The following is an 11321-nucleotide window of genomic DNA, read 5'->3' as shown; positions in this document are numbered from 1 at the left end:
ATAAACCATCTCATGTGGAATCTGTCTTGAAACCCTTCTGGGCTCTTGACTGTTTCCATCTTCAAAATCCAACTCCCAAGTTTGTCTTGGGTTTCACCACGATATGCAAATCGCGAAGGCTGTGATTCAAATAAATTCAAAAAAGTATTTTTTTCTTTTATAATTTTTTTTAGTGGTCCTGTACTGACTGGAGATCAGTAAGATTCGTATTTATTTTTTAACAATTCAATAGTTAAATAAAGATGTTATTTAAATTCATCTCAACAAATAGGCTTGAAGGAAAGAGTGTTTTATACGTTGACTGCATCAAATGTTGTGTTGGTTATATGACAATGATTTATTGCTTGTTTAGTGAATAATACAGAAAGGAACTTTAAAAAGAAAAATCGCATTACTAATTCGCAATGGCAATATTGGTCGAAGTAATTTCCCCAAATCTTTCAGCCCTACACCTGTCTGCCATGCATTGAAATAATAATTAGATAATTAGATTCAGATTTAACATAATATCACTATATGTGCCTATCATATACATTCATAAAGCTGGCAGTGTCTGACTCTGACTGGAGCATTGAGTAGTTAACTCTAACTTCTAAGTTAGCACAAGTACCATGAGACAGGGAGACCGCAGGGGGGGCATTTCTTCCTTTGGGACGTCACAAAGCCCGCCTCGTGTCCCCCTCTCATGGTGAAGTGAGTCAGACGACCCTCTCAGGAGCAACTTATTCGTACATTCAGTCAACGAGATAACCGGGGTTCACCTTTTGAAAGGCAAATGGTGTGAACGAGAGGCACGTGTAAGGGGCCACTCACACTAGGGCCGTGGCCCTGTGCCCGAGCTCATTTGCATGCTAAAGTCTAGAACGTTTGGCTAGTGTTACCACGCCATCCGTATTCCAGCACGGAACAGCCCCTTGACCACGGCACACTTGGGAGTGGTGTGCCGTGGCCAAAGTACAGATGCTAATGAGGTGATACGCAACGTGAGCTGGATGACGTCGTCCTTGCGCGACCCTTCTTTCTTTATAGGTCCATGCCCTTCTTCCCCACAACAATTATTTTAAACAATGGCGGCAAGCGGTTCACGAGTGGGTTTACGTTGGTGCGATAGTGAAGTCGAGTGTTTACTTGAAATTTGAGCCGACGACAGCATTCAGTCGCAGCTGGACACCATGCTTGGTGATGACGTGCTTATCGTATTTTACGACGCGATGACGTATGTATGAAGGAGCAATAGTGCCCAGGCCACGGCCTTTGGGAGCAGTGTGACCACGGGCCAGCGGGGGGAGTGGGGAGGGGGGGAATCGTGCTGAATCTTCCTGCAGCACGGAACAGGCAAACGGCCCTAGTGTGAGTGGCCCCTAAATGTCCGTCAGGATGTAGGCTCGTTGACCGTTGATTCAAGGAGCCCACAGTGTTTAAGAATAAAACGTAAGAACAATAGTTGAGTGCTGCATGCATGACCTTACTAATATAAATTTGTATATTTTATGTAGCCAATTGAAAGGGATTTCTATACATTATCCTTGGACCTAGAGATACCTCCCATCCTCTCTAATTGAAAGGAGTTGTTGCATTTGCATTGCAACTCTAGCCACGAAGTCTGATACTGAGGCCAATCGGCTGACTTCTTTGTTTTGTAGATTCCTTTAACTGCCTTGCAGCCAAGTCCAATTCACCCACAGTGTCTTGCAATTTTACTGGGTCTCTCCTCTGGCTAACCCTAAAATCTCCAGGATGGTCACTCCCCCTCACCTTTGTTTCTTTTGTATAGAATGGCGAAGTCACGCCTCTTCTGGTAGAGCACATGGGACCTATGAGATCGAAAAATATGAATGGGTTTAAATGGAGAGAAAGTCATTATTTTCTGGTCCCAGTCTTTATATGCCCCGGATTACACATGTTGTTTATGGATAATTTGTCATGCAAAGAAAACTAAACATTTTCGTGAAGTAGTTTGATAATGTTAGGTTTTTCCCAAGGGGAGGATAAAAGCATCGAAAGAGGTGAAAACCATTATAAATTGGGGCATGTGGAGAGTTTCAGTTAGGCCGATGGGGAATATGTTGGTCATGTCCACGCCAGTCGCAGGGAGCGTGAAGGCACATACGAGACACGTAGTCTTTCTCATTGTGTTTTCACTACAGCCTTTAATTGAACAATTGCATAATAAACGGTCAAACTCTTGACATGAAACATTATCATTTAAATCCAAACAACAAATGTGTAATGCAGGGCATATAAAGACTGGGACCAGAAAATAATTACTTTCTCTCCATCGAAACCCATTCATATTTTTCGATCTCATAGGTCCCTTTGGCTCTATCAGAAGGGGCGTGACTTCGCCACTATTGTGGTTAGCAGCACAGGAAGGATGAGATGGGATTGGGTAGGAGCCCAGGTTCAAGCAATTATGCAGTTCCGCGTCCCGTACACCGCACGACTACGGACTGCCTTTATTTATGACCAACATCATACATGGAACACAGCGCACCCAACAAACAAACACGTCATTCTCAGTGATGGTGGCGGCAACCATACACACAACATGTTAATGCAACAGCACACAAACACACAACCGATTGACAACCCATTAACCCCGGGGGTTAATGGGGGTTCAACAAAAAACCTACAGCAGTCATTCCAATGAATACATGATAGAGGTGTCAACAAAAGCGTCCCGTTGCCCTGTTTCCAAGCACTCCATTGCCTCTTTGTTTGGGTCGCTGCAGCTGGCATTACACCTTCAGGACTTGAGTGAGTGAGTCCTCAAGTGGACATTCAGATGAGCTCTTTGTCCGAAGCACTTCATGCATTGGTTACACCTGAAGGGCTTCTCCCCGGAGTGAGTCATCATGTGACTCTTCAGGCTGCCTTTCCTTTGGAAGCACTTCACGCATTGATCACACCTGTAGGGCTTCTCCCCGGAGTGAGTCCTCATGTGGTACTTCAGGTCGGAGCTCTTCCTGAAGCGCTTCACGCATTGGTCGCACCTGTAGGGCTTCTCCCCGGAGTGAGTCCGGATGTGGATCGTCAGGGAGGAGCTCTGACTGAAGCACTTCTCGCAGTGGTTACACCTGTAGGGCTTCTCCCCGGAGTGAGTCCTCATGTGGCTCTTCAGGTTGCCTTTCTTTTGGAAGTGCTTCAAGCATTGATCACACCTGTAAGGCTTCTCCTCGGAGTGAGTCCTCATGTGGCTCTTCAGGACGGAGCTCTGACTGAAGCGCTTCGCGCATTGGTCACACCTGTAGGGCTTCTCCCCAGAGTGAGTCCTCATGTGGATCTTCAGGGAGAAGCTAAGACTGAAGCACTTCTCACATTGGTCACACCTGTAGGGCTTCTCCCCGGAGTGAGTCCTCATGTGTTTCTTCAGGTGAGAGTTCTGACTGAAGCACTTCACGCATTGGTCACACCTATAAGGCTTCTCCCCGGAGTGTATCATCATGTGTCTCTTCAGGGTGGCGTTAAGACTGAAGCGCTTCTCGCATTGGTTACACCTGTAGGGCTTCTCCTCAGAGTGAGTCAACATGTGGACCTTCAGGTCGGAGCTCTGACCGAAGCGCCTCGCGCATTGATCACACCTGTAGGGCTTCTCCCCAGAGTGAGTCCTCATGTGGATCCTCAAGTAGGAGCTCTGACTGTAGCGCTTCACGCATTGATCACACCTGTAGGGCTTCTCCCCGGAGTGAGTCCTAATGTGGAGCTTGAGGCTTCCTTTCAGTTGGAAGCGCTTCATGCACTGGTCGCAGCCATACGGCTTCTCGCCGGTGTGATTCCTTATGTGCATCTTCAGTTCGAAGCTCTGACTGAAGCACTTTTCGCATTGGTCACACCTGTAGGGCTTCTCCCCGGAGTGAGTCCTCATGTGGATCTTCAGGGTGTAGCTCCCACTGAAGCGCTTCTCGCATTGGTTACACCTGAAGGGCTTCTCCCCGGAGTGAGTCCTCATATGGCTCTTCAGGTTGCCTTTACTTTGGAAGCACTTCAAGCATTGATCACACCTGTAGGGCTTCTCCCCGGAGTGAGTCCTCATGTGGCTCTTCAGGAGAGAGCTCTTACTGAAGCACTTCACGCATTGGTCACAACTGTAGAGCTTCTCCCCGGAGTGAGTCCTCATGTGGCTCTTCAGGCTGCCTTTCAGTTTGAAGCGCTTCTTGCATTGGTCGCACCCGTACGGCTTCTCGCCGGTGTGGGTACGCATGTGGTTGATCATATTGGTATTGTTGGGGAAATCCTCGCAAGACAACACACCGGGCTGGTCCTTGCCGTCGCCCCGATGCCCAGTCAGCTCCTCACGGTGGACCAGCTGCTCGCCGCGCTGCAGGTTCTTTGCCATGCTGTGTTCCGCAGACAGCGAGCTCAGCACCTCCGGCTTGAACACGGTGAAGGGGTTGTCATGGCCATCCACCGCCAGTGGGCCCTCCCCTTTTCCATAGACCCTCAGGATTCGCAGCTCCCCGTTGTGACTTGACAAGTGGGAGGAGCCAGGAGCTTCCACATGCAGACTATCCAAGGTGGAGCTGTGTTGTGTGCTGCAGTCTCCAAAGTCATCGCAGTCTTCTGCAGTGAGAAAAAAGACAAAAAGTAATTGTGTTAATTCAATAATTGCAAAAAGGGACACAGTATGGGCTTGTCCGATTTCATTGCTCATAGGAAAATCTCAGCCCTACCCTTCGCATGTCCGAAACCCATTTAAAAGGTAGCGTAAGGGGTAAGGGGGAGGGCTACCATCCCCTCAAAATTTTGATTTTCGATTGGCACACTGAAAGAAACTGAGAATGCTCAAGTTGTGACTTGCTCCCACAAAAAACAAGAAAAATCCTAGGAAAGATGGCGGGCGAAAAGATGCGACAGGATTGAAAACCACAAATGTGAGTGTTATCTATGTCAATAATCAGGCCAGGGGCTCCGGCGTGATTATTGGGTCTCTGCAGCCCGGCCGTGGGCTCCGCAGCCCGGCCGTGGACTGGTGTTGGGCGGCCCGGCCGTGCGGCCGGCGGTCGGGGAGCTGCCGGGCTCATGTCGTATGATATCCATATGTTCCATGTTCTAAGGACTCCAGATTGAAGATACGCTTTAATCCCCTGCCAAGTAATGCAATAATTTGTTTGAAAAATGCTTATTAGCCTGGAGAATGGTGGATCAAAATGATCTTGTTTCTTTCAATAAACCAGTGTATTTTTTCATTTATTTTGGTAAAAATATCTATTTATCATTATATATTGTACATAACATGTGGCCATATAACCCAGTTATAATTCCTTCTTATTTGTTATGTTTTCTTTCAGGAGATCAGTGAGGCCGCTGCCATCCCAAGAGCCCATCCCTCCATCACCTCAAGCACCTCTTCTGCTTTGGTAGCCCTAAAACCCCCAGGAAGATAGAAAGATGAACCATCCATTGATGGTTCAAGACCGACCAAGTTATTGATAAATGTGATGGTTGATGCTTTTTTGTAATGTGCAATATTAGTTCCATTATATCACTGGTTCTTGTTTGTATGATATTTATTAGGGGTGTTCATCTCGCCTTTATAGGACGATCCGATACATATCTAGGTAGATATGTAGCGGAAGAAGGGTAGGGGTAGTGGGTTGGCTTAAAAGTTAGGGTTAGGGTTAGCGTTGAGCAAAGAGGGGTAGGGTTGAGCAATGAGCAATGACTTAGGATTCAGCCTAGGTGTCCCTTTGAGACGTAGCACCGCTACGTCTCCCCCTTTTAAAGATGTGGGGAGTTCATAAAGACACAACCCAGGCTATCTGTTGTTTCCTATCACCTGTTTTACCAATACTGTAGTTATATTGGGAATCTGCTGTTCTGAGCATTCCTGACATCTGTCTGCCATGAAGTAGAGGTATATAATTCTACTATAAACTGTAGTCCTTGTGTTTTAGCAGGGCTCTGGTCATGGTGCGCTTTCAAAAGAGGACCAGGCTTTTTAGCGCAGGTAGAATCGAGTACATTCTCAGTTGATCCAGGTCGCTTTCTTGCATGCAATGTGTATTACTAACCTCCAGCGTGCATGTCTCCATCAATATCCACTTCTTCCTTGATTGAAATGGTGTCTGGGGTCTGCTGCGTTCCACATAAAGAAGGAAACACACAGAAGACATATTCTTTCATTAGCACAGAATTAGTGGTGGGCCGTTATCGTCGTTTACGGCTGCGTTAACACGAAACTTTTATCGCGCGATAAAAAAGATATCGCCGTTAATCTATTTTTAAACACTTCCTTGTTCAGACCCATCACGTGACTGAACTAACCAATCAGAAGCTAGAATTTAGACTGAGGTAAACATGAGGGAATCAGAGAGGCAGATTCAACAGAATATCCTGACTGTTAAATATGTAAGCAATAATTGTGTAACATAAATATGCAAATGATTAACTGACTAAACATTGTAAGTACATTTCTAGCAAATTAACTCCAATATAAATTATATTAATTTATTCTACAACTTTCAAATATTTAACTTCTAAACTTTACATTATCCTGGATTATTACACGGCTCTTCTCAATGATGTAGACTGCTCCATTCACTTGCATGGGCCTTCCCAACGTTCAGCTGTCAAAAAATTGTGTTTATGCTCCGTTCACTTGCATGGGCACTTCACAACTTCCGGCGGTGAATTATAGTTGATAATTCACCGTTGCCAAGTATAATTGACAGTTGTCAAGGTAAACAAAAGGATTTTTTGCCGTTTGCCATTTTAATCTAGATTAATTCAGATGAAAAAAATTAATCTATGCCCACCACTACACGGAATATATGTCAATCCCCGCTAACGACACATTGAATAATGAAGGTCTGTGCTTTCTATGGGTAAGTGCTAGAGTTGTAGCAGAGGAAGCCTCTCTTTTTGATTGTGAATGAGAAGATGATTTCCAACCTGCCCAGTCAGCTCCTCGCGGCGGACCAGCCGTTCGCCGCGCTCCAGGCTCTTGACCACGCTGTGTTCCGTGGACAGCGAGCTCAGAGCCTCTGGTTCGGACGCAGTGAAGAGGGCGTCATGGCCGTGCAGCGCCAGTGGGCCCTCCCCTTTTCCATAGACGCTCAGGATCCTCAGCTCCTCGCTGTGACTGGACATGTGGGAGGAGCCAGGGGCGTCCACATGCAGACTATCTGAGGTGGCGCCGCGCTGTGTGCTGCGGTCTCCAAAGTCATTGCAGTCTTCTGCAGAGAGGGGAAAAGATAAAAAGTAATTGTTTCAATACATTATTTGCACAACAGGAGACATTTGTGCATTTTTACACTGAACAAAACAATTTGAATGTATCTGTATGTAACATTGACACAGAGGGTATAGATGTGCATCTAACCCAGTTATAATTCCTTCTTATTTGTTATTTGTTATGTTTTCTTTCAGGAGATCAGTGAGGCCGCTGCCATCCCAAGAGCCCATCCCTCCATCACCTCAAGCACCTCTTCTGCTTTGGTAGCCCTAAAACCCCCAGGAAGATAGAAAGATGAACCATCCATTGATGGTTCAAGACCGACCAAGTTATTGATAAATGCGATGGTTGATGCCTTTCGTAATGTGCAATATTAGTTCCATTATGTCACTGGTTCTTGTTTGTATGATATTTATTAGGGGTGTGCATCTCTCCTTTATAGGACGATCCGATACGTATCTAGATACATATGCTACGATACGATTCAGGGACGATACATTTTAACATGGAACGATTCGATGCGTTTCGATTCAATGTTCCAACGATCCGGTGCGATTTGATGAGATATGAATCAATCGGAGAGATACAGTTAATGTTCATTTAACGTTTACGCATTCATTTTCTATTGATTAAAATAAGCCTTCTATAAAAGAGACATTGCCTACTTTCAAATATATATACGTTATAGGGCCATGGAATCGTAAGTTTTTATACTTATTTCTTTATGCAAATAAAATGTTTCTTCTTTAAAGTGTTCTTGTTCTTAACCGATTCTTACCTAATACCACCTTTAACATAACAACAAGAAGGGTAGGGGTAGTGGGTTGGCTTAAAAGTTAGGGTTAGGGTTAGCGTTGAGCAAAGAGGGGTAGGGTTGAGCAATGAGCAATGACTTCGGATTCAGCCTAGGTGTCCCTTTGAGACGTAGCACCGCTACGTCTCCCCCTTTTAAAGATGTGGGGAGGTCATAAAGACACAACCCAGGCTATCTGTTGTTTCCTATCACCTGTTTTACCAATACTGTAGTTATATTGGGAATCTGCTGTTCTGAGCATTCCTGACATCCGTCTGCCATGAAGTAGAAGTATATAATTCTACTATAAACTGTAGTCCTTGTGTTTTAGCAGGGCTCTGGTCATGGTGCGCTTTCAAAAGAGGACCAGGCTTTTTAGCGCAGGTAGAATCGAGTACATTCTCAGTTGATCCAGGTTGCTTTCTTGCATGCAATGTGTATTACTAACCTACAGCGGGCATGCCTCCATCAATATCCACTTCTTCCTTGATTGAAATGGTGTCTGGGGTCTGCTGCGTTCCACATAAAGAAGGAAACACACACAAGACATATTCTTTCATTAGCACAGAATTAGTGGTGGGCCGTTATCGTCGTTTACGGCTGCGTTAACGCGAAACTTTTATCGCGCGATAAAAAAGATGTCGCCGTTAATCTATTTTTAAACACTTCCTTGTTCAGACCCATCACGTGACTGAACTAACCAATCAGAAGCTAGAATTTAGACTGAGGTAAACGTGAGGGAATCAGAGAGGCAGATTCAACAGAATATCCTGACTGTGTTAAATATGTAAATATGCAAGTAATAATTGTGTAACATAAATATGTAAATGATTAACTGACTAAACATTGTAAGTACATTTCTAGCAAATTAACTCCAATATACATTTTATTAATTTATTCTACAACTTTCAAATATTTAACTTCTAAACTTTACATCATCATGGATTATTACACGGCTCTTCTCAATGCTGTAGACTGCTCCATTCACTTGCATGGGCCTTCCCAACGTTCAGCTGCCAAAATTTTTGTTTACGCTCCGTTCACTTGCATGGGCACTTCACAACTTCCGGCGGTGAATTATATTTGATAATTCACCGTTGCCAAGTATAATTGACAGTAGTCAAGGTAAACAAAAGGATTTTTTGCCGTTTGCCATTTTAATCTAGATTAATTCAGATGAAAAAAAATAATCTATGCCCACCACTACACGGAATATATGTCAATCCCCGCTAACGACACATTGAATAATAAAGGTCTGTGCTTTCTATGGGTTAGTGCTAGAGTTATAGCAGAGGAAGCCTCTCTTATGGATGTTGAATGAGAAGATGATTTCCAACCTGCCCAGTCAGCTCCTCGCGGCGGACCAGCCGTTCGCCGCGCTCCAAGCTCTTGACCACGCTGTGTTCCGTGGACAGCGAGCTCAGAGCCTCTGGTTCGGACGCAGTGAAGAGGGCGTCATGGCCGTGCAACGCCAGTGGGCCCTCCCCTTTTCCATAGACGCTCAGGATCCTCAGCTCCTCGCTGTGACTGGACATGTGGGAGGAGCCAGGGGCGTCCACATGCAGACTATCTGAGGGGGCGCCGCGCTGTGTGCTGCGGTCTCCAAAGTCATTGCAGTCTTCTGCAGAGAGGGAAGAAGATAAAAAGTAATTGTTTCAATACATTATTTGCACAACAGGAGACATTTGTGCATTTTTACACTGAACAAAACAATTTGAATGTATCTGTATGTAACATTGACACAGAGGGTATAGATGTGCATATAACCCAGTTATAATTCCTTCTTATTTGTTATTTGTTATGTTTTCTTTCAGGAGATCAGTGAGGCCGCTGCCATCCCAAGAGCCCATCCCTCCATCACCTCAAGCACCTCTTCTGCTTTGGTAGCCCTAAAACCCCCAGGAAGATAGAAAGATGAACCATCCATTGATGGTTTAAGACCGACCAAGTTATTGATAAATGTGATGGTTGATGCCTTTCGTAATGTGCAATATTAGTTCCATTATATCACTGGTTCTTGTTTGTATGATATTTATTAGGGGTGTGCATCTCTCCTTTATAGGACGATCCGATACGTATCTAGATACATATGCTACGATACGATTCAGGGACGATACATTTTAACATGGAACGATTTGATGCGTTTCGATTCAATGTTCCAACGATCCGGTGCGATTTGATGAGATATGAATCAATCGGAGAGATACAGTTAATGTTCATTTAACGTTAACGCATTCATTTTCTATTGATTAAAATAAGCCTTCTATAAAAGAGACATTGCCTACTTTCAAATATGTATACGTTATAGGGGCCATGGAATCGTAAGTTTTTACACTTATCTCTTTATGCAAATAAAGTGTTTCTTCTTTAAGGTGTTCTTGTTCTTAACCGATTCTTACCTAATACCACCTTTAACATGTAGCTAAGTGACATTCATAATAAATGGTATATTACGAGGGACAGATTGTAGCATTAAAAAAAAAATCAACCAATTACAAAATACATCATATAAATTCCATTTCAGGTTAAACATCTTTACAATGGGGCTTGCTCATTTCCCGAGCCAATGGCAGCCAGTCTGACCCTTGTGGCATGACTAGGTGTCTGGTTATCTGCTAGGGGGTCACGGGGAGGTTGGGGGTCAAGCATTTCGAGTTGACTAATGATGACGTCACAGGGTAGGGACTACCGATGACGTCACAGGGTAGGGTTGTCCCATTTGGTAGCGGAAAAAGGGTAGGGGTAGTGGGTTGGCTTAAAAGTTAGGGTTAGGGTTAGCGTTGAGCAATGACTTCGGATTCAGCCTAGGTGACCCTTTGAGACGTAGCACCGCTACGTCTCCCCCTTTTAAAGATGTGGGGAGTTCATAAAGACACAACCCAGGCTATCTGTTGTTTCCTATCACCTGTTTTACCAATACTGTAGTTATATTGGGAATCTGCTGTTCTGAGCATTCCTGACATCCGTCTGCCATGAAGTAGAAGTATATAATTCTACTATAAACTGTAGTCCTTGTGTTTTAGCAGGGCTCTGGTCATGGTGCGCTTTCAAAAGAGGACCAGGCTTTTTAGCGCAGGTAGAATCGAGTACATTCTCAGTTGATCCAGGTCGCTTTCTTGCATGCAATGTGTTTTACTAACCTACAGCGGGCATGCCTCCATCAATATCCACTTCTTCCTTGATTGAAATGGTGTCTGGGGTCTGCTGCGTTCCACATAAAGAAGGAAACACACACGAGACATATTCTTTCATTAGCACAGAATTAGTGGTGGGCCGTTATCGTCGTTTACGGCTGCGTTAACACGAAACTTTTATCGCGCGATAAAAAAGATATCGCCGTTAATCTATTTTTAA

General features: G+C 44.6%; 1 protein-coding gene across 32 annotated transcripts in view; it reads right to left on the bottom strand.

Moving 5' to 3' along the window:
- Positions 1 to 2402: 2402 nt before the first annotated feature.
- LOC115547485 (zinc finger protein 883) overlaps positions 2403 to 11321 on the bottom strand; it is a 110878-nt gene continuing 101959 nt past the window's right edge. For 24 of the 32 annotated variants that reach the window (XM_030361739.1, XM_030361733.1, XM_030361737.1 and 21 more), the window contains 3 exons: positions 9305 to 9588; positions 6012 to 6075; positions 2403 to 4560 (listed from right to left, as the gene is read on the bottom strand). In XM_030361739.1, the coding sequence (XP_030217599.1) occupies positions 2747 to 4560; positions 6012 to 6075; positions 9305 to 9588 (2162 nt within the window). In that variant the 3' untranslated portion in view covers positions 2403 to 2746. Of the gene's footprint in view, positions 4561 to 6011; positions 6076 to 6891; positions 7751 to 9304; positions 9589 to 9734; positions 9857 to 11107; positions 11172 to 11321 lie in introns of those variants that run through there. The other 8 variants (XM_030361756.1, XM_030361757.1, XM_030361759.1 and 5 more) reach the window with 7 other exon arrangements.

The sequence above is a fragment of the Gadus morhua genome, chromosome 7, assembly GCF_902167405.1.
Source record: "Gadus morhua chromosome 7, gadMor3.0, whole genome shotgun sequence".
NCBI classification, from domain to species: Eukaryota; Metazoa; Chordata; class Actinopteri; order Gadiformes; family Gadidae; genus Gadus; species Gadus morhua.
Note: the sequence above shows the minus strand (reverse complement) of the source record. Positions and strands in the feature narration are given on the sequence as shown.